The sequence below is a fragment of the Mustela nivalis genome (assembly GCF_964662115.1).
Source record: "Mustela nivalis genome assembly, chromosome: 7".
NCBI classification, from domain to species: domain Eukaryota; kingdom Metazoa; phylum Chordata; class Mammalia; order Carnivora; family Mustelidae; genus Mustela; species Mustela nivalis.
Genome location: NC_139026.1, coordinates 14,953,340 through 14,975,965, shown reverse-complemented (window position 1 = coordinate 14,975,965; position 22,626 = coordinate 14,953,340). Strand labels below are relative to the sequence as shown.

Genomic DNA, 22,626 nt, shown 5'->3' with positions numbered 1-22,626 from the left:
TTGTTTTTTTTTACTCTGGGTCTTATGCATAAAATTGCTGTAAACATCCCTGTACAAGTCTTTGCCTGAACAGGTCAGTATGTCTCTTAGATAAATACCTACAAATAGGATTGTTGGATCAAAGAGTAGTTGTGTATGTAACTTTGATAAAGTTGGAACTCCTAAACCTTTTCCCAAAGTAATTAGCATTTTGCAGTCCATCTGCCACCCCACGCACCCCCAGTGCAGGAGAGTTCTGATCGCTTCCTATCCTCACTGATATTTGGTCTTGTCTGTCTTTTTAATTTTTTTACTCTTTATACTAGGTGTTGGATGTTGTGTGTCCCATTATGGTTTTAGTATGCATTTTCCTGATGACTAATGATGTTGGACACTCTTCATGGACTTACTACTCACTTTCTTAGTAATGTATCCAGATCTTTTGCTTATTTTCCTCACTGAGTTATCTTTTTAGTATTGAATTTCTAGTCCCTTTTTTAAAAAAAAAGTATCCTGAGTATAAATCCCTTGTCAGATTTATTATTGTAACTATTTTCTCTCTGTCTGTTGCTTCCCTTTTCATTATCGTAACTTTGTCTTTTGATGAGCAGTTTTAATTTTGATAAAATCTAATTATCAGGGGGTTTTTTGGTTTGTCTTATGGTTATCAATTTCTATGTCCTGTGTAAAGAAATTTCGGCTACCCCAAGGGCAAGAATATCTCCTCCTGTGTTTTTCTCTAGAAGCTTTATAGTTCTAGATTTTATGTTTATTTCTAAAATCCACATAAACTGATTTTTTTTTTAATTTGGTGTGAGGTAGGGGTCAAAGTTAACATTTTACTTAGTATATACTTATATATGTAGATAAAATATGTAGATATTTATATATATTTATATGTGTAGATAAATATGTAGATATTTCAACATTTGTTGAAAATGTTTTCCCTCACCTGTTGAACTGCTTTAGTATAGTACGTCAATCAAAAATCATCTGACCAGGGGGGCCTGGGTAATTCAGTTGGTTAAGCTTCTGCCTTTGGCTCAGGTCATGATCCTAGGGTCCTGGGATCCAGCCCTGCATGCAAGGGAGCCTGCTTTTCCCCTCTCCCTCTGCTGCTCCGCTGCTTGTGCTCTCTCACTCAGTCAAATTTATTTTATTTATTTATTTACAAAATCTTTTAAAATATCCTCTAACCATGAAAGCCTGGGTTTATTTCTGGACATATTGTTCCATTGATCTGTTTGTCTGCCCTTATGCCAGTCTCACACGGTCTTGATTACCATAGCTTTCTAATCAAAAGTAGGTAGTGGCAGTCCTCTACCTTTTCTTTTTCAGGATTGTTTGAGCTATTCCAGGTCTTTTGCATTTGCATGTCAATTTTAGAATCCATTGATTTTTGTTTTTTTAATCTCTCTCTTTTTCTAAAGACTTTATTTATCAGAGAGAGCGAGCAAGTGCACAAGCAGGGGGAGCGCCAGGCAGAGGGAGAAGCCTGATGTGGGACTTGATTCCAGGACTCTGGGATCATGACCTGAGCCAAAGGAAGATACTTAACTGACTGAGCCACCCAGTCATCCCCGATTGGTTTTTTTGTTTTGTTTTTTAAACCCGGGAGTATTAATTTCCAGGAACAATTACGATGTGCCTATTCATCAGTTTGGAGAGAATTTAACAGTAAGCCATCCTAATACTATTAAAGCTTCCAGTCTGTGAAAACAGCATAACCCTTGATTTACTTAAATTTTATTTTTTCTCAGCAGTGCTCTGCAGCTTTCGGAATAGAGGTCTTCACATGGTGTGATTCCTTTTTTGAGGGGAGAAAAGTACAGCTCCGGAATATTAATTGTGGACTGGGGTTCTCTCTGGGTGGAGGGTTGGTGGCTGCTTCATATATGTAATGTGTATATATGTGTGTGTGTGTGTGTGTGTGTGTGTGTGTATACACACATCTTCTTATTTATATATTATAATTTTCCTACAGTGATCATGTATCAGTTTTTTAGTAAGAAAACAAATAATGAAAAGGGAACTAGTTTATTGGACAGCATATAATGCTAGTTTTTATCATTGATTCATGACAAATGTTGATTTTTGACTGAGCTTCATGCAGCATTCTCTGTATCCAGAGCTCATTTTGTGTATAGTGTTTTGTTTGGGTAGGTGTTTAATAGATTCCTTCCGATGGGTGTCATTCAAACATGATGATATTCTGTTTTTATAGGCATTAAAATATATAGGGAACAAAGTAAGGAGGCAAAGGATGTGGGGAGGTGGACCAAAGAAGACGAAGATAGAAGAGGCAAGAGAGCTCCTGGCTTCTACCATCCTGACGCATGTGCCGGTGGGTAGCACTTGTGCCGCTGAGAACTGGGGGCCCCGTGGGTCCGTCTGCCGTGGGTGCAGGTTCAAGTTATTTAATATCTAGTTCTGTAAGAAAAAAGAGAGAGTCTAAAAAAAGACTAGGCTGCCCCATGGAAATAACCTTCTGTTATCAGTAGGTTATTTGTACTTTGGGGAATGTTAGCTGTGTGATATCATTAGCATCATGTTTATTCTCTCTGGGTCTTGTTTCAATCTAAAACTATGGTTTCCTGTGTTCACACATGTATGAGAGCTACTACTCAGTCTCACGGTTTTGAAGGACAGAGGTGGTATTAGATGTTTTTAAATGAAACAAACTTGCAGTGCCTTGCTAATGTATTTTATTTTATTGTAAAATACTTGACATAAAATTGACCGTCTTTAAGTGTGTGGTTCTGTGGCCTCAAGTACGTTCTCCCTGTTGTGCTACCGTTACCACCATAGACCCTTCCTAAAAAGCTGGATAGTTCATCCCTTAGACCTTGAGTTTCAGAGTTCACATTGTCCAGCCTCCTTTACTTCCGTTGAAGGTGCTCGGGTCCAGACAAGCTGGGGGGTTTGTCTTGTCCCCCAGCCGGTTACTGGTCAGAGAGAGAGCTAGAATCCTTCCTCTGATCCTAGAACCCATGCTTGATACAGGTGACTCTTGAATAATGTGTGTTTTAACTACTTGGGTCCACTTAGAAATGTGTTGTTTTTTTCTTTCAGCAAGTACAGTACAGTGCTGTAAATGTATTTTCTCTTATGATTTTCTTGATGACATTTTTTTGGTAGCTTACTTTAGTATAAGAGAAAACAGTATATAACAATCAAAATAATGTGGTGTTTATGTTATCAGGCTTCTGGTCAGCAGTAGGCTATTAGTAGTTAAGTTTTGGGGGAGTTAAAAGTTATACAGAGATTTTTGAATGTGTGAGGGGCTGGTGCCTCTAATGGTGTTCAAAGGCCAATTGTGTTCACTTTTTACTTATTTATCATTAAACGGAGATTGGCCATGTTGGCCTGTGGGGTGTGGGCGAGAGTTCTCATTCGTCTCTAAGGTAATATTACTCTAAGTGACAGAATTATTTGTTAGACAGTCTTGCTAACCAGATAGTCTGGTTTTGTAATGAGTTACCATGTGAATTGTTCATGAATGATCTAATTCAGGGGTCGCACACTCTAGGCGCTGATCATAAAGTCAAGTCGAGAGCTCTGTGGAAATGGGGAGTCACCACATAAACACAGGAATTTCTTACTTTAAAATACCTTGCTGGCTAAAAAAAAATACATATCTCCGATTCTGCCCTTTGGCTGCCATTTGTGTGTCTTTTGAGCTAATTCAAAGAATTAGAAAATTCTTACTATGAAAGCTGGGACTCAACAGAACTTTAAACTCCTCTGGATGACTGGAAAGACCATTTCAAAGTCAAATAGCAACAGTGAGTGTCTCTGGCTCCCCAGTGCCTTTCCAAGCAGGCTTTCTGTCCCCAGCAGTGTCCTGGCCTTCTGCCATGGTGCCTGGGGCCCCAGAGGAAGGAAGTGGCAAGTGCAAGTTAAAGCCCAGGGAGGGTTGGTGGGCGCCACTTCTCTGAAGGAGAGGCGTGCAAGGTGCAGGGAAGGAAGGAGTGGATAGCGGCTAACGTGCATTGTCTCAGAAATTTTCTCTAACTCCCAAATCACAGGTTAAAGAATTCAATTTCCGAGCGAAGTGTATCTACACTGCCGTGATGGTACGAAGAGTGATTCTGGCCCAGGGAGATAACAAAGTGGACGACCGGGACTATTACGGTAACAAGCGACTGGAGTTGGCAGGACAGGTGATTTACTTGCCTTATGTCAGCAGGCCTGCGCTTCAGGCCTGGGGGTCAAGGTTTTCCAGAGTGTGAATGCTTCCTCGAACTCCTCGTATTAAAACAAATAAAAGGGGAGCCTCCCAGCGTGACTCGGAATCTAAGGGCTTATTTCTCTGCCTGCTTGCCCTTCCCCTGCAACTCCTCTGTGGAATTCATGAAAGTCTGACTGTTCTGTAGGGCAGAACATAGTGTCTTGAGCAGGGCTTCCAGGTCCCTGGCGAACTCCCGCCAGCGCGCCTTTCCAGCCCTGCCTCCCGCCAGGGCAGGCAGCTTCCCCCTTCCCAAGCACAGGGTGATGCTCTTTCATCCTCCCTGCCTTTGAGTTAGGCCTTCTGCCTCAGTGGCCCCTGCCTCATCTCCCTCTGTCCTCCCCCTAGTGGTGAGCTCCCGCCCATTCTTCATTCTTTGAGTCCCCCTCTCTGAAACTTCTTCTTGGTTCGGGCCTGTATTTACATGCTGAAGTATGCACGATTCTATACCTGCAAGCCTCTTTCCCCATTAGACAGTAAGCTCATTGAGGACAGGAGTCACTGATACTCGTCTCTCGAAGACCCAGGTAAAGCTGCTAGGCACCAGAGGACGTGTCGGTGAGTGACTTCTGTGACGCACCTGCTCTCAAAGGGCATTTTGGTGGGAGAGAGACCGTGAGCACGTGAACAGTAAAGAAATGAGATAGTAGGAAACAATCTTGTGTTTAAAGAAAACCCCAAATAGGGTGATGTTAGAGAGCTGCGGTGTTGGTGGAGGCAAGGGAGGTTACTTTTATCAGGATGATGAGGAAAGATTTCTTTGACAAAAGTGATGTATTTTAAGCTGAGCCTTCAGACATTCCCCCTGAGACATCAGTGAGGAGAAGCAAATCGCCTGCAACCTTGGGAATTGCATTCCAGTAAGATACCCTTGCGAGTGTGTCCATCCCCTCACGGTGCTAGTGTGGGGAGCTGGTAGACGGTCACTGGGCTGGGCAGGAGCTGTGGGGGTGGGGAGGGAGGACATTGGAGAACTAGCCTGGGGGCCATGCAAGGGGGTTTGGATTGAGTTTCCTTGCTGTGAAAAACCACGGAAGAGTTTTAACCACGCAGGTGACACGCTCTGATTTTCAGTTTAGAAAGATCAGATTTGGAGACAACCAGGGAAGGAAGCGAGCCAGTTAGGAAGCTGTGGCCATCTTCCAGATGACAGATGGTGGTGCCAAGGATAACAGATACTACAACTAAAATTTAAAAACTGGGATTAAAAAATGATGGCAGTTTTAGGTTTTGGAAAAGGGTTAGTGTCTGGACACTAACTTCAGGGGAAGTTCCATGTGGTTCATGGTTGGTGCTAGCAGGTGGGTTTTCTGCCACCTTCAGACTGACCTCTGTTCAGGGTTTTATGGGTGTCCCATCACCATCAGTCCCAATTTTTAGTTTCTTAATAGGGAAAAAAATCATGCTGTTAAATGAGGCCATGAAAAGAAATGTTGATTGTTTAGAGGAATAAGGAATGGAGTCAGGAGAGGAGAGACTATCCTGTTGCTTAAAAATTAGAATTAAAAAAGAGGTTCCCATGCGCAAGAAAACATTGCTTTATAAACAATGTAAAGACATAAAAGGCATTGTGTTGGCAAAAATGTGGAAAAACAATAGCCGCTAATTTCACAGCCCGTGGGACGAGGGAGTATAATGTGCTTCGGCTTTAGATAACGGGGCTGCCTTCCACTGGCCAAGTGGGTTCACAGAGCTTTTCCGTAGTCTCTCTGCCACCGGAGGGCTGGCAGGCCAGGCGCCAGTAGAGGTGTTAGCAAAACCTACCGATTTCAGGCTTAATCTTTTCACCTACCTTTTCTTTTTCGGTAATGTGTTCATTATTTGCTGAGCATTACTCTGTTCTTTGTCTGCAAATTTTTTGTTTCTAATGCAGCTTGCTTTGTATGGGTGAGATATGGAACGGCACCAAAAATCCGGCACCCTGGAAAGCCAGGGATTTCCACCCTGTGACAAAAGAATGCCGTCTTGACTTCAGAGATTGCCTAATCCCAGCTGTTCTGATAATGTAATTAAGGCTGCCTAATGTCTTTAATTTTGCAACCAGTTTGTGTGAAAAGGAGAATTTGGCACTCTGAAGGCTTAACACTAAATAGCAATCTCAAGACGCCTAATTAGAATTCTCTGACATTAAGCTAATTGGTGAAACTGTATTTCAGCAGCTTAACTTCTTTATTAATTTTTTTTTAGCATTTTCATTGCAAATCAATTGATGAGCTGTCAGCATTTTTTCCCTTTAATATAATTTGCTCTTAGTGTTCCTGTCCTCGACAAGCTGGCGGGCCTCGTACGAATATTATCACCAGTGCTTCATCTCTTCTCATCCTTTTACTCTTGACCTAAATAATGCAGCTTATTTTGTGATGTGGCCCGGTAGTTTCTCACTGCCCCATGAACTGGGGAACGTAATTTCTCTTAAACCAAAAATTTAGAGGTGGAGAAATTTTAATGAGGCAGTACTTCTGTTGCGCGTGCCCTCAGGTTTTACTTGTTTAGAACGAGAGGTGTTTCCTTGGGTTTGAATTGGGGCCACAACCATTTCAGCTGGAATCCAAAAATCTTTGTTGTAATTTGAGACACGAAAGTCTAAGTGTGAAGGACTCGTTAAAATAGAGCTGACCTTCTGTGGTTTAGGTGAAGGGCATTTGCTTCTGTTCAGATTGCTTATTCAAGTCCCTTTTGCCAGTTTGCCCAGGAAGCTGCTGCGGTGGCCCTCTCCAGCCTGCTCCCCCCTCTGCACCTGCTTCCCTTCCCGTATCCTTTCTTCCCATGAGTGAGGCTGCTGGGTCTGAGTGGGAGAAAGGTTTAACAAGCTCTCAGAGGAGGAAGTTTTCTTTGTAGAATGCTTCTGACGTCGTACACTCAAGTCTAAAATCCTGGCTTTCTATCTGCAAAGTTGATTTTAGTAGGAAAGTGGGAGAACGTGTCTAACTTAAAATCACATTCCACTTTGGAATTTTTTCAGTAGTAGGTAGCTCGAGGAGAAGACTCATTTGCTTTCAATATTTTCTTCCTTCTGAGTCCAAAATTTACCTATGGGTTGTAAACATTCAAGAATATAGTCCGTATGGAACTTGGGAAATCTTTAGCTTACGTGGTTTCACTGAGTTTCAGAATTCCCTTGTAAGTAAACAGTGTATATGTCACCCCCCATGATAGTACTTTAATGTTTTGTTAGTAATTTACATTACAAATAGGTCAAACTTTTTTCTTCCTCTTTTAAAGGAAGAAAAAAATGCCTACGAAGGAAAAAAAATAGAAGGCAATTAATTTTACAGAGGAACTCAAGTACTTGTAATATGTATTATATTTGATTATTGAAGAAGCACACCTACTATTTATTATACCGAGCCACCTCTCTAGTCTCAGGAAATTTTCGTAAATGGTGTTCCGGTTATCTCTTGCTACATGACATGCTATTCCCAAACAACCACCATTTCAACTCACAGTTGTGGGTCAGGAATTCAGGCAGGATTTGGCTGTTTGATTCTTGTTTCACATGGTGTGGATGGAGGTCACCTGGCAGTGTTCTGCTAATGGTTGTGGGGAAGGCTGGAAGGTTCTTGCCTAGGACCTGACCTGTCCAGTGATGTGTCATTGGTGGCTCTGGGCTGTGAATGAATGTTTCCCATGAACGAGACAGAGCCCAAGGGGCCTCCATAACTTGGTCTTAGGCTTTTAAAATTTCTGTTGTATTGGAAGAAGCAGTTACAACCTCCACCCAGATTTGGGGCACTGGAAAGACGTGGGCCACACCTCAGGGGTCAGCCAGAGACTTGGGCTAAGTTTATACACATAATTTGGGGGTTTTCTCCCATAGCTCAGATCTTTTTCATCTGGGTCTTCAATCCAGTAAGATCGCGGGTCTCTCTCTGAATTGTAGCTTCTCAGCATAGCTTGAACCCTTCTTACCAATGTGGCCTCCCCATAATTCAGGTAGTTTAATATTTTGTCCAGACTTTATTATCAGCAGGTGAGTCCATCTGGTAGGAGCTACTCTTACCAGTTCCGGAAACAGAACCATCCTTGTCTGTTTTTAGGACTTTCTATTCATCCCATTGATTTGGCTTCTGTGGTTATACTGTTTCAGATAGTCCTCATGGTTTAATATCATTTAATTTTTGTTATGTAATTTTAACATGAAAATAAAAATTCAAATGTTACATATATGTCAGTTATGAAGGGGAGGGTACGAATAAAATCAGTACCCCCAGCTCCCCTCTTGAGAAATTCTTAATAATCAACCGTTATTAATACCGTTCCATTCACCTGTGTATTTCTTACTCCATTCATCTTTTTCTCCCATCCTGAATTTTTGCACTTTTTAAAATTACATCTTTAAAATTTTTAAATATTTTATTGCAATAAGTTTTGCTTATTTTTGAGTTTTATAAAAATAGATTCATACCATATTCATTTTTCAGCAACATTTTTCTTCACTCAGCATTGTTTTTAACATTTGTCTATATTGTTGCATGTCACTGTACTTCCAGTTTGGTATTATATTCCGTTGTGTATATGGAATATGATATGGTATATAAGGTATGTATATATTCACGATAAATAACACTTTATTTTGTCAGTCATTCCTTTCTATGATTTTCCCTTTTTAAAAAAAATACTAACATTCTTATTTATATTTTCTGGTGCCAATATGCAAGAATCTCTACAAAGAGGAATGCCAAGTCCGGGAGTCAAGTTAAATCTTTAGTTTAACTGGAGAGTATCAAACTAGTTTCCCAAGTATTTGTCTGTTGTACGGTATAGGAGTTCTCATGACCTTTGTCCTGTGCCTTAGTATCAGACTTTGAACACTATTGCCTAGTGGGTGTAAAGTGGTATCTCCTTGTGGTATTGATTTGCATTCTCTCTCTCTCTCTTTTTTTTTTTTTTTTTTTTTGTAATTCTGGGTTTTGCTGATAGTATCTTCATGGCATCTTTATATTATATATTTCTCTGTCCTCTAAATTTTTTGTAAACCAGGAATCAAATTCAGAGGCTGGGTTGTAGTCAAGATCTCTCTCTCTGTTTTTTTTTTTTTTTAATATTTTTTTGGCTAGAATGCTTCCTGGATTGCATTGTGCAGTTGGCTATTGTGGCCTATCAGGGAGAGTATGACTGGTTGTTTCTATACTTTGTGTCATTGAAATTGGTGATCACTGGGTTTAGGGGTGTGGGGCCCTGATTCATCCATTGTAAAGTTGCCCATCATCTTTTATCCTGATTTTTTTTTTTTTTTTTTTTTTTTTAGTGTTTGGTTCTCTGTATCCCTTAGGATTTCTTTTTTTTTTTTTTTTTTTTAATTTAAAGAGTATATTTATTTATTTGACAGAGATCACAAGTAGGCAGAGAGGCAGGCAGAGAATGCCAGGTTGAGGGGGTGGGAAGCAGGTTCCCTGCTGAGCAGAGAGCCTGATGTGTGTTTCGATCCCAGGACCCTGGGATCATGACCTGAGGCAAGGGCAGAGGCTTTAACCCACTGAGGCACCCAGGTGCCCAAGTCCTGATGGTTTTATTTAACGACTGATGATGATCATTCTATTACCCATTGTTTGATTAGGGCATGCAAAGTAGTGATACTCTAATTTACTCTTTCTGCTTTTTTTAGCTCAAATTTTCAATCAAGAATACTTTTCTCTATCATCTCTTTGGTTACTCTGAGATGTAATTTATGTAGAAAAGGCAGGGTAGATGCTTGCTAGATTTTTTTTTTTTACCCAGTTTATGGAATACTGTTTTAGCTCTCTTGTTTCTTCCACAGATGAAGGTTTTTTTTTTCTATCATCATAAACTTGGGAATTTTAACATTTTTACTTAAATATTAGAATTAGTGTTTTTAAAAAAAGCCTGCTAGTTTTTGATTGGTATTTTGATTGAACTTATAGTATAAGTTGGGGAGAATTGATGTCTAAATAATACTGAGTCTTCTAATCTGTGAACATAGTGTATCTCAGATTCTTTTAAATGTCTCTCAGTAATGTTTTAAATGCAGTTTTTTGGGGGGGTGCCCAGGTGGCTCAGTCAGTTAAATGCCTAACTCTTTGTTTCGGCCCAAGTCATGATCTCTGGGTCATGAGGTCGAGCCCTGCATTGGGCTCCTTGGTCTGCATGAATTCTGCTTGAGATTCGCTTTCTCCCTCTCCCTCTGTCTCGCCCCCTGCTCATGCTCTTCCTCCCTCCCTCCCTCTCTCAAATAAATCTTTTTTAAAAATTTAAACACAATTTCTTTTTGTATACTAACCTTGTATCTTGCAGGCTTGCTAAACTCACTTGTTGGGTCTACTAGTTTTTGTTTTGTTTTGTTTTTTAAGACTCTGGGATTTCTTGTGCGGACATTCAGCTTATCGGCAAGTAATAACAGTTTTACTTCTTCCTTTCCGACTTTTATATATTTTCTTTTTCTTGCCCTAGTGCACTGAACGCTACCCCAAATACCGCGTTGAGTAGAAGTGGTAAGAATGGGCATTCTGTCCTGTTCCCCAATTTGATAAAGCAGAGCTTTTCATTTCCTGCCCATGTCTGGTGTCTGGCCCTTGTTGTGTACCAGTGCAGGATCCTTGACCCAAGCATGTTTCCTGCTTCTCTCCCAGGGAAGATGCAGTTTGGCTTCTCTCGCCTCTTCCATCTGGCCTTGTCCTTTTTCCTGCAGTTGGTAACCAGAGGGTTCGCTGGCCTTCCTGAAGTGGTAGGCTTGCTATTCCTTCTTACTAGATACAAGGCTTATGGTGGGAGCAGGGGGCTGTCCTCTCCAGCCTCAGGGACAGAAGGCTTCTATCCCTCTCTCAGTGTGGGTCACCTTTCCCTGGAGCTGTGTTGGCAGGAGGGTTTCCTGACGCTTCTCTGGCAACTTGAAGCTTTTGCTTCATCTGAGCAGAAGTCAGGGGAGACAGGGTTTTGTTGCTTGTTCCAATGAAGGAGTCTTTTTCAGGTCTTTTGTTTGACACCAGTCTTTTGGGAGCACTCCACGGAAAAGAACTTGTGGGTGTAGAACCTCTTATGTCAGAGGTTCCGAAGGAGTCTAAGCTTGCGTGAGAGCTCATATTTGGTATTTAAGAAGTACTTAACATTTTGTCACATTTCTTCTTCTGTGGCAGATGTCCTCTCTGTCATGTGTCCTGTCTCTTCCTGGACATCCAGACCATAACCCTTGTATTCGGTTCCTCTGGGTGCCTTGCAACCTTAGCTCTCAGCTAAACTCCAAAAATGTATGATTTCATAGTTGATTTATCTTTTTTTATTATTAGAGTGGAGGGGATATTGTCTTCTGGCTTTCTGCTTCTCTTGAATATGGAATTTGCAAATCTTTCTCAAGCTCTCCACGCCCTCCAGAGCCGAGCCTGCCTTCCACCTCTACTGTTCATCTGTTTCATGGAATCATTCATTAATACTCCTTTCCAATAATTTTCGGGTGACAGCTTAAACACTTTATTTATTTTCTTTCTAGCATAGGCTGAACTGTCTTGTTTCAGACTTTACTTTGGTCTCTGTTGCCTTTACGTCATTCTCTGCTTATATAGATTGTACCCAGACCACTGGTTGGAGGATTGGTGTGAGTCCATGGTTCAGTTTTCACTGGTCTGAAGAAGAATGAGCAAGGATGGATGGTTTGAGTTTTATTTGAGAGAGACAAAGGGTGAGAGGTAGTGGCAGATGCAGAGAGCAGAGGGAGAGGGAGAAGCAGGCTCCCCACTGAGCAGAGAGCCCGACTCAGGGTTCTGTCCTAGGATCCTAGGATCACAACCTGAGGTGAAGGCAGATGCTTAACTGACTGAGCCACCCAGGAACCCCCGGATGGTTTGAGTTTTATCAAGCAAATTGTATTTACTTTTTTGTGGTTTTCTTCTGAGATTATTTGCTCTCCCGTTTTTTGATATTAAAATGCCCTTTCAAAGATGAGATGATGTCAGAGTAATTGGTGGGTAATGTATTACAAGCTTTTTATTAAGGAAATATTGCATATAGACAGAAAAGGGGGTGAAACATGAATTTCAGCTCACCAAGTTGTTAAAAAACGAAGTTGTAAGTTGTAAATAGTGCTCAGATCGAGAAATAATATCGTTTGAACACTTCAGTAGCAGTTCCCCCTACAGCATGCCCCTGCCTGATCAAAATCCTCCCCCCACCTGATTTTTATGGTATTCGTGTCCTTGCTTTTCTGTAGAGTTTTGCCATTAAATTAGAGTTCAGTTTTGGTGGTTTCGAACCTTATGTAAATGCAGTCATACCATACATACTCTTCTGTGTGTGGTTTCTGTCACTCAATATTATGCTTTTAAGATCCAGCCATGATCTTACTCATTTCGTTTCAATTTTGATTATTTTCATTGCTTTATAGTGTTCCATTATTTCGAGTCTGCCACAGTTTATCTAACTAAATCTTATTTGTATGGCTTTCAGTTTTTAGCTTATGCAGATAATGCTGCTGTGAACATCTTGTATCTGTACAGACGCACATTTGTGAAGGGCAGTGATGCCCAAGGTGCCCTTCCCCCACCAGCAGCTGGGCATCTCCTGGGAACTTGTTAGAAATGCAAATTCTTGGACCTATTGAATTAGAAACTGTAGGGGTGGGGCCAGCAATTTGCGTTTTAACAATCCTGGAGCATGATCACCATGCTTGCCGAAGTTTGAGCAGCTCTGTGGTGGGGTGGGGATGTACCTAGGGAAGGAACTGAGGGGGTTTAGGAAAGACTAGATTAATGGCAACTGTCCTCCTAGTATTTGTTCTGATACACATTTTTACCAGGGATAGAGGAGAAGTCCAATCGGTGCCACATCTTTGGGGTTGTCAGACTTTTTTTTAACAGTAATTCTTTTCCTCCACCCCTTTTTGGGGTTTTAATGATCTTTATCTATAAAATTAAAACTTAGGTCATTGATCAGAGAAATCTACATGTCTGGAAGTGAATGGTCTAAATTAAATGTCCTTCAGTACAGAAATTATATCATCATTTTTTTGGTCTCATTCCCAGTGCCTCATAAGTGATAAGCCCATAGAAAAATACATGTTTATCTAATTGAATTTTAAAATATTTTTTCATCGATAAGCAGTTTCCCCATCTTTTTAAAAAAAACAATTTAACAAACACCTAACATTTATTAAATAGACTAGTAATACATCTTGAAATTTCACCATATGCTTTTTTTTTTTTTTAGCTTTTGTCACTTCTTTTTGAAGATTTATTCAAAAAATTTAATTCCGAAATGAAGAAGATTGCAGACCAGGTGATTCCTAAGCAAAGAGCAGCTCAGTTTGATGTCGTGAAGCACATGCGTCAGGACCAGATCACCAACGGCATGGTGAACGCCATTTCTACGGTAAGGCTTCCGTCTTTTGGCTAGGGTCTGGGGACTTAGTTATATATCAATTCCGTGGAATGGAAGTTTAAAGGACTTTGGGACTCTAGGTGAAAAAACATATTTAAAGGGTGTTTTTACACATCATAAATTTTCTATTTTGAAAGATAGTCTACAGATGAAATATCAATCACTAGGGATTTTGTTAGAATATAGCTTCATTGCCAAATTGTCATCCCTGTTGTATAAGGCAATAAGAAAACAGATCCTCTTACGTGGAGGGAAAATCTTTTAGTTTAACTGGAAATAGCCGTTCTTTCAATGGATACTTTCCTATTGTTTTCTGTGATAAAACTGACATAGTGCAAGTAGTTTTATTAATGATAACTTTGGTCCAAAACAATACAGAATGTTTCATTTCATTGTAGGTTTGTATTCCTCAGAGGGCATCAGCTGTTCCTCACGTGAGTGATGGATTCAGGCCTCGGCAGCTGCCATATGTGCAGGGCCCCTGGCTTTCATAGAAGGTTATCAGATGGGTTTGGGTTCCCTTTCTTAAAGCATCACGCCTCTACGCCTATCTGATGAAGTCTCGTCGTGTTTTGCACGGCAGACATAAGATTGGCTTTATAGATGGGATTTCACCCCGGCAGAGTAGTGTGGAATAACAACACATTGATTCTCTTGACAACGAAAGAATTCGTGGCAGACTTGCTGCCACGTGTGTTTTTAGAAACTAGCCAGTGGATCTGTGTGAACAGCCCCTGCGGTGATAGCCACCTCTAACCCGGGGTGACCCGGGCCCTTTGTGCCCATCTAGGCACATTCAGCTCTTGTGGCCCACGCCTGTGTGAAAGTAAATCCCCACGTATTAGAAGCGACGCCCCCAAAGAGCACTCGAGCACACGTCTGGTAGAGTGACTTTTCCTTGCGTCCCAACCCATGATTTTCAGGTCACAATAGCTTTTTGGAGTAGTTCTTTTGCCCCCTAGTGACACCGCTTTACCTCCTGGAGAAAACTGCTCACTCAAAAAGTTGGCAGGACACCTTGTTGCAGGTGGACCCCAACGCGTTGGCATCTAGGAGAGGATCAGCTCTAAAATTCTCTGTATTTAGTAGCATATTTTCAACAAACAATGTTTTCTCCAAAGGGAAGTTCTAGACTCCTTGTCTGTTCCTCTTCTCTCCCTTTTGTAAGACTCGTGCAGAATACTAGAACAAACCCTCCCATTGGACATCCGGCTTCGCTCCCCACCTACTTCCTATTTGCCAGCAGCTGCAGCCTTATTTTAGCTCTGTGCAGAATATTTATTTACTTTCCTCACGCCTACTCTCGGGGTGCCAGTTGGTTTACAAGGCCTCCCCCGTTCAGAGCAGGAAAGGAGTTAACTGAAAAAGCAACAGAAGTTGTTAACTTGTGGAATAATGTGTTTGCTCTGTTCCTTTGCTGTGTAATGGACAGTTTATTCCTATAATTTAACTCTCCCAGGTTTTCGGAAACCTCAAGCAGTGATGGATCTTAAATAATAATGATTATGCTTCAGTTTGTGAGAGAACTTCCCCAGAGTCCCATTTTTTTTAGCAGGCTCCCTGCTGAGCAGAGAGCCCGATGTGGGGCTCAATCCCCTGACCCCGGGATTATGACCTGAGCCAAAGGCAGAGGCTTTAACCCACTGAGCCACCCAGGTGCCCCAAGAGTCCCATATTTTAATTCAAGTGGATCACCTTATCTCCTTCTGAAACTCTGACAATTTTTCTCCTGTTAGCATTTTTAGCCTGGGATCCCTGAGTCCTTCCCTGGAAGTGGGATGTAAAATTTTGTGTTTGTGGGACCAGGCACATTTTCCCCAAGAGAACAGACATAGCTTTTATTAGAATCTCAAAAGAAAAATGAAGACCTACCATTTAGCAGATGTAATTTTTGCTTTTGAATCAGAAAGATTATTGAATCAGTAATTTTTTGGGACATGTTCTACTTCACTTTTCTATGCGTACTGTTTTCTACTATTCATGTTGCCATGAACTGAAAATTTAACCATTCCTAACCTTGATCTTCAAATTGTCTTTCAGAGTATTTAGTGTGTGTGTTTAATACAGTATATTCACTGCATAGGAGATAAACTAAATGTTCAAGATTTATTTCCTATACACCTATTTTAAGATTGACATGATAGCCATAGAGAATATATAATATCTCTTCATATAAATATATATGCAATTTTTAACCTTGATTAAGAAGCCTGCAATTTATTCATTATCCCTGATAACCTGCTATTGGAGTCATTCTTTTGGTCATTTTCTATTATATTTTTCTCTAATTCAGACAGATTTTGGAAGACATCCAAATAATGGCATATTCCCACATGAAATTATCTTTTTGAGCTTCGAGCTACTTTTACCTTAAAAATGTGTATAGAAACTTCTAGTGTTCTATTAATTAGCCTACTGCTTCCAGTGGGAATCTGTGGTTGAACCAGCTTATTCAGGATATAATTAGTTCTTTAGAAAGTAAACACCGTGATGTGATAATGTTGATACATCAGAATGTTCTGACCTGCTTGCTGGACATGGGTGATATTCATGAAAGCCTTAGAAAGCTCGAGTTGAGTGACTTGGCTCAATTTTCATTTTAACTGTGATATTTTGATTTTTGAATGTACATCATGGCTCTAATTTCACAAAGAAATTGTTTCTGTGATGAACTTCTCAGAGTGACTGCAACATATCAGGCAACATATGAGCACATCAGAGGTGGTCTTATGTCTTTTTTTTCCCCCTTCACAGGGAAATTGGTCTCTAAAGAGATTTAAAATGGACCGTCAGGGTGTGACTCAAGTGCTGTCTCGCTTGTCGTATATATCCGCACTGGGCATGATGACAAGAATCTCCTCTCAGTTTGAAAAAACAAGAAAAGTGAGCGGTCCTCGTTCCCTCCAGCCATCTCAGTGGGGAATGCTCTGTCCTTCGGACACTCCTGAGGGAGAGGTGAGGTACCCGTGGCGTCTCTGCTGTGTCAGAGCTAATACCTGTTGCCGGTGTTCTACTTCTGCCCCCATTCCTGCAGGCCGTAGCCTTTCTCGGGTCAGCCACTTACCTAGCAGAGAAATAACTGATGCAGCAGTCAGGACATCATCAGTGCCGTCTGAAAGCCAGTGCTAACAGAGGCAGTCGATGTAGTGTCTCACCTCAGTTAGAAATATGGTCCCCATGTTCTTGCTTGTTTTAGCCTGTCCCCGAGAATCAAGCCATGCAATGAAGAGGGGTTGAGATTGTGAGAGAAAATTGAGAGACTCCTCACCTTTGGTCACGGGCATCTCTTTTTAAGCAACTCCTTATTTTCCATGGCTGTACTGAGAGGGCATCAGACTTGGCAGTGACAGCCAGTAGAGGCACAGAACCAGGCAGCTGACGGAGGTTCTGCACCATGGCCTCTCTCCTTCATGCTGACCATTGTTGGTGTCGCCTGATTCTGTTCGTTGTAAACTGCAAACTTCTGAAGGAAGGAACCTTGTTAGGTTCCCGCTGCGTCACAAGCTTCTAGCCCAGAGCCTTGTTTTCAGATATCTGCTGAGTGAATCAATATGCTTGTTATGACATGTGAAAGATGTTCCAGAATGTAGGAATTTGTTATGACTCTGGGGAGGTGAAAATAGAAGTCCATATAGAGTTAAGATTTTTAGAAAATTACCATTCCACTCCTAATTTATCTTAAACCATATGGAAATTCACACTAGAATTATGCGGCTTGTCAAATTTGCATAACTTCTACCCGTTGGGCTTTGCAACACTGAATTTCCCAGAGTTTGTTTTAGCTAACCTTGAAATACCTATATTGTATATCACCACAGCAGATGGTTTGAAAGAATCAAAGATAAACTCTACACGTTACGTTGTCTCAAGTGTTTTGTTTTCTACTTGCTGTGTTATGTCCTTGTTCGTATTTTGTCTTAGATTGTGTTTTGGTTGTATGAAAGTTTAAAAATACTTTATTTCTTTTTCATTTTAAAGTCATTTGAAATGTACACCAAAGTTGCAAAAATAGCAAAAAGAATTTCCATAGTCCCTCACTTGGATTCCCCAAATATGAACATCTTACAGGACCATTGCTCAGTTATCAACCCGAAATTCGCATTGGTAACAGGATTATAATCCGTAGATTATAGAATCTAGACCTTGTTCGCTTCTTGCCAGTTATCCCACCAGTGTCTCTTTTCTGACCCATAATTACACTTGCTTCTTGCCATGCTTCCTCAGTCTCTTAATCGGACCGGTTCTTTGGTCTTTTCTTTGCCTTTTCTACCAAGAAACTTTATAGGATACTGGGCATTAAATTTGTTGACGACTCATTTCTGGCCACTTGTATATTGTCAGGTACCCACACCCATAAGTGTTTTCCTTTACTGTTTCTGTGCCGTGTCGTCTTAATGGCCGTGGCGTTCCGTCGTCAGGGAGTAACAGCTTATGTAGTCAGTTTCTTTTTTGAGGGAGCATTCATGATGCCATCCATATTTGCTGTTTCAAATAGTACTTTGCTAAGCATTTCTGAGGCTAAATTTACGTTTATATCTTTGTTTACTACCTAAGGATAAATTCCTCCATGTATACGTTTTTAAGCCTTTTGTCTGAATCTCCCAAGTGTCCCCTACGAGGCTGTGCTGCTTTATGTGGCCGCCAGCAAAGCAGTGAGCTTTCTTCAGACACAGACCGTACCTGGGATTACTAACGGTCCGTCTTACACATGACTGTCTTCTGTTTTCAGGCGTGTGGTCTGGTGAAGAACTTGGCCCTCATGACACACATCACCACAGACATGGAAGACGGGCCCATTGTTAAGCTGGCCGGGAACCTGGGCGTCGAAGATGTGAATCTGTTATGTGGGGAAGAGCTCTCTTACCCAAACGTGTTTCTCGTCTTCCTCAATGGTGAGTGCGTTACAGAGATGTGTGGTGCCTGATGGGCCTTTGGGTGGGGAGGGGGAGGGAAGCTCTTGTCATCCAGGTGTTTAAGGACAAATAAACTTCGGGGCACCTGGGTGGCTCAGTGGGTTAAACCGCTGCCTTCGGCTCAGGTCATGATCTCAGGGTCCTGGGATCAAGTTCCGCATCGGGCTGTCTGCTCAGCAGGGAGCCTGCTTTCCTCCTCTCTCTCTCTCTCTCTCTGCCTGCCTCTCTGCCTACTTGTGATCTCTCTCTGTCAAATAAATAAATAAAATCTTCAAAACAAACAAAAAAAAAACCACTTCAATTCTGGGTCCAGGAGGCCTTAAGTGAGAGGTAGAAACATGTTGACAGAAACCGTTACCCACCGGCTTGTCCTCAGGGTCTGAGAGGGTCCCGCTATCCAAGTCCAAGGTTACTTTGCAGACACTGGCTGCCTTCTGCCCTTTCATAGCTGCCAGCTGGTCCACTGCGGGAAAGGCTCAGCATGGTATCGTTAAGTTCAAGCTTAACATGTGAGACATTCTGCAGTCAGATCAGCCCTGACAGCGAGTTGACTCACGTTCCGCCGCTCAATGACAGATTGTCGGCAACCTGTGGCCAGAGACCCTCTCCTTCGGCTCATGCTTCAGTTGCTGCTGTTACCCACTGCAGAGCATGCCAGAGTCTCGGCAGCGAGGGTGCCTCATCCTTCCTTCTTGGGATTTGGTGGTCTGGGTGCCTGTCCCCTCGCCTGTCCCCCAGGTGCTCGTCCTGACCCCCTATCTTCCATGCTCTTCTCCCCCTTCCTCCCGCTCCCTGCATGGGCCGCTGAGCAGCAAAACAGGGCTGGCCCCTGGCCACTTGCTTCAGTCTATCCCCGTGGCTAGCGCAGACTGAGCTCCTACTCCGCACTGTCAGGCAGGACCCTCTGAGTCCTCACGCTGACCTGGGGCCCGGCGTCCACCTTCCCCATGTCTCAGATGCCGATCACAGGAAGAGCAGTCAGAGAACAGCAGTGACTCGGCGCTCGCCAGAGCTCGAAGCGTTTCTCGGAGGAGCGACTCCTCACCTCGCTGCAGCCCTTGGGAAGTGATGAAGCCGGTGTTCCAACCCGGGGTTCTGGACCCCGAGGTCCTGTCCCCAGCATGTGGACTCGGGTGGTCGGGCGCCGCTGGCGGCTCCACTCTGCCGCTGGCCTGCAGCCTATGGGCCGGCCTCCTGGCTGGGTGACAGGGTCTGCCGAGCGCGACTCCATGTTACGGCCGCTCTTCCTCGGGTGGAAGAGGTCTGTCGTTTGTCACTCTTAGAAATGTGCTTCTTTCTGCTCAGGTAACATCCTGGGCGTCATTCGAGACCACAGGAAGCTGGTGAACACGTTCCGCCTGATGAGAAGAGCGGGCTACATCAATGAGTTCGTGTCCATCTCAACAAACCTCACGGACCGGTGCGTCTACATCTCCTCTGACGGAGGAAGGCTGTGCAGGTATGAGTGGCTGAGAAGAGTTTTAATGTTTGCTTCTGACAGAAATGTGCTTGTTTCTGTCTTTGAACCCACTTTCACCTCTTGCCCTGTTGAGGGGAGTTGAATCCAGTTCGCGGACACCTTGTGCGTGTGCATCTGGGAGCTGAGGATGCGAAGATGAACGGAATCAGTCTCTGCCCTCAGCTCAGCCCACGGGCAGAGGCAGAACGGTGGCTAGTAGCACCCGCCATGCTAGGAAGGGTGCTTGCTGCCGTTATGATGTCAGTAGGTACACCGTGTGTGATGCTTGAACGCCACTCGGCCGTGTAAGGGTGGGTCACCTTTTCATTTAGCACACGTGGAACGAGACCTGAACAGCTTACCCAAAGCTAGATGGTGGCGGGGTCTGTTCTTTACCTGACGGCCCTTATAGTTCGTCTGCCTCCAGCAGTCGTGATTTTCCCCACTGGATTCTTCTGCTGTGAGCCGAGCCTTAAAGGATGTGTGGGATCGTGTTCCCTGGACAAGGGAGGAGAGGAGAGAGGCTGGGGAACACGGAGGCACGAGCGAGTCGCATTAGACCCAGTGCTTAGGTGCCGTCTCGCCATTCAGCACATGGTAAGGGCTTACTATGCGCAGGTGCTGGCCAAAAGGTTGGGGCACAGAGTTGAGTGTAACAGGATGTCTGGTCTTGGGGGACATCCAGGGACATCAGTTAAGGATGGTATCTTGTTTTGTAAGTCTCTGTGGGTTTTTTTGTAGTTTTTTGTGGACCTCAGGTAGGGCGAGGGCCCAAGTGAGTAAGCTTGCAGTGGTGGGAGTGGTGGGAAGAGCTGGGGCGTGGAGGTCTGTGAGAGGTGAGAGAGCACTGCCCTTGTCTGCCCAGCATCCAGCTTCTCCTGCCAGGGACCCTCCTCACTTGCCTTTGGGAACTGCCCCTCCCCATTGGCAGTCTTGTGAGAACAGTCAGGTGCCCTCTCCTGCTCAGCCAGAGGTCAGACACATGACCCTAGCTCGGCCAGTCACACTCTCTCCTCAGAGAATTTGAATCCCCAACAGAATAACTCAAGGAAGAAGTGGTGGGAGCTGATTCGTGCTGACAGCGACACATGCAGGACACCGCCAGTTACCCTCCCCTTCTGGATCCTTGGGATCCTTTTCTTTGTGAGCCTGGGCATTTTACCTTTTTCTTGTCCCCCATTCTTCTCCTTGTGATAAATTCCTACACTTTCAGTAAATTCTTTCAAAAATTTTTAAAAATTTTTTTATTAGTAAATTCTGTTTTTGCTTCAATTAGCCAGAATTGGTTTCTGTTCTTTGCAACCGAAGAACCCTAGGTGATGACGTACCTCTGAGTCCTGACTACCCCTCGCTGACTTGGGTGGCTCTGACTTTAGTACTTTCCTCGGCTGAAAGATGTAAACGATCATGATACCTCCCTAGGGTTGTCCTGAGAACTAACTGATAGAAGGTGTGGCGAATGCCTTGTGGGTTCCGGGCACATGTTAGCTGCTTATGTACCGCTGTTAACATAGTCAGGGCGGGGAAAACAGTAACATTTTCTTAGGTTACTCTTTTTGGGGATTTTTCTCTTTCATTACATTCAGTATATTATGCAATAGAATGAAAGAAAGGATTTATATTTCAGAAGTCACCTTACAATGGCCGGACAGAGGTCTGGCAGGACGAACAGGTAGTTTATTGAGTAAGTAGCCGGGCCGTGAGGTAGCTGAGTGTGTCCACTCCCGTCTCCTGCGTCTGTCCTTGTCCTCACTTGTGAGTCTCTTGGCCCGAATGCCCTGCGGCCCTTGAATGAGGTAGCAGTGCTCTCTGCCTCCCTCCCCAGAAAAAGCCAGGATTTCGAGGTAATGTTGATTTCCATGAAAAGTTGACTCAGTTCATTTCTCGGCAACTTGTGTTCCCCTTTTGTAATTGTGCAGCTCTTCTTCTTAACTGTTTAAAAGTGCTCATTAGTCCTCGAATAGTTATTTGGACTTTAGGGTAGAGCGCACAAGGGTCTGGTGGTTGCTCGCTCCTCTCTCTGAGAGCTGCTTATCCAAATAGCAACAGCCCTTGACGTTTCAGGGCCGCATGCCATCCTTTGTGTCCGTGTTTCCTGGTGGTGGCGAGGCCCTCAGCAGCGGATCACCGCTGACAGTTACAGGTTAATCTACCAGAGTGCGGAGACCAAACGCTCTCTCTACCTCACACCCATTAGCTCACTCAAAATCACAACGTAAAAAGGCTTTATTCTCTGTAAATGTGTAGCTTTAGGTAACCTGCCAGTGTAGCCTAGTGATATCTGTCCAGAAAGAAGCCCCTCTGAACAGCGGCTGTCCATCAGACCCTGTCTCCTCAGGGAGACATTGTTCTCCTCAGGGACAGTTCCCTGTCTGCTGGCTTCCTGGGCCGTAGACCACATATTCCTGTGTGGCATCCTGTGAAATGCCTCTGGTGTGATGTGTTTATACCGTCCATGTAAAAAAATAAGACAGTAAAGATTTTGTTTCTAGATCTTACTGAGGATCATTTTGTGTGGCCTTTCCATTTAAAACCAGGTATTTCCTAAGATGCTTGGAGGAAGTGCGTGCATTTGTGTGCATGTGTGTACATACATGCGTGCTCTGGCCTGTGCACGTCTGTGAACGTGTATGTGAGGGAGAACAGACAGGCCTTTACACGCTCATATATGCAGAGAACCCCTCAGGTCCAGGAATTGGTTTGATCATGTCCCACTTTCCCTC

The 22,626-nt window shown here is 43.2% G+C and overlaps 1 protein-coding gene across 1 annotated transcript in view; it reads left to right on the top strand.

The window, feature by feature from the left end:
- The window catches only part of POLR3B (RNA polymerase III subunit B), a 104,438-nt gene that overhangs the window by 30,879 nt on the left and 50,933 nt on the right, over positions 1-22,626 (top strand). The window contains exons 11-16 of the mRNA XM_082740562.1: positions 2,204-2,323; positions 4,008-4,142; positions 13,361-13,522; positions 16,286-16,486; positions 18,261-18,423; positions 19,750-19,903. Of these exons, the coding sequence (XP_082596688.1) occupies positions 2,204-2,323; positions 4,008-4,142; positions 13,361-13,522; positions 16,286-16,486; positions 18,261-18,423; positions 19,750-19,903 (935 nt within the window). The remainder of the gene's footprint in view (positions 1-2,203; positions 2,324-4,007; positions 4,143-13,360; positions 13,523-16,285; positions 16,487-18,260; positions 18,424-19,749; positions 19,904-22,626) is intronic.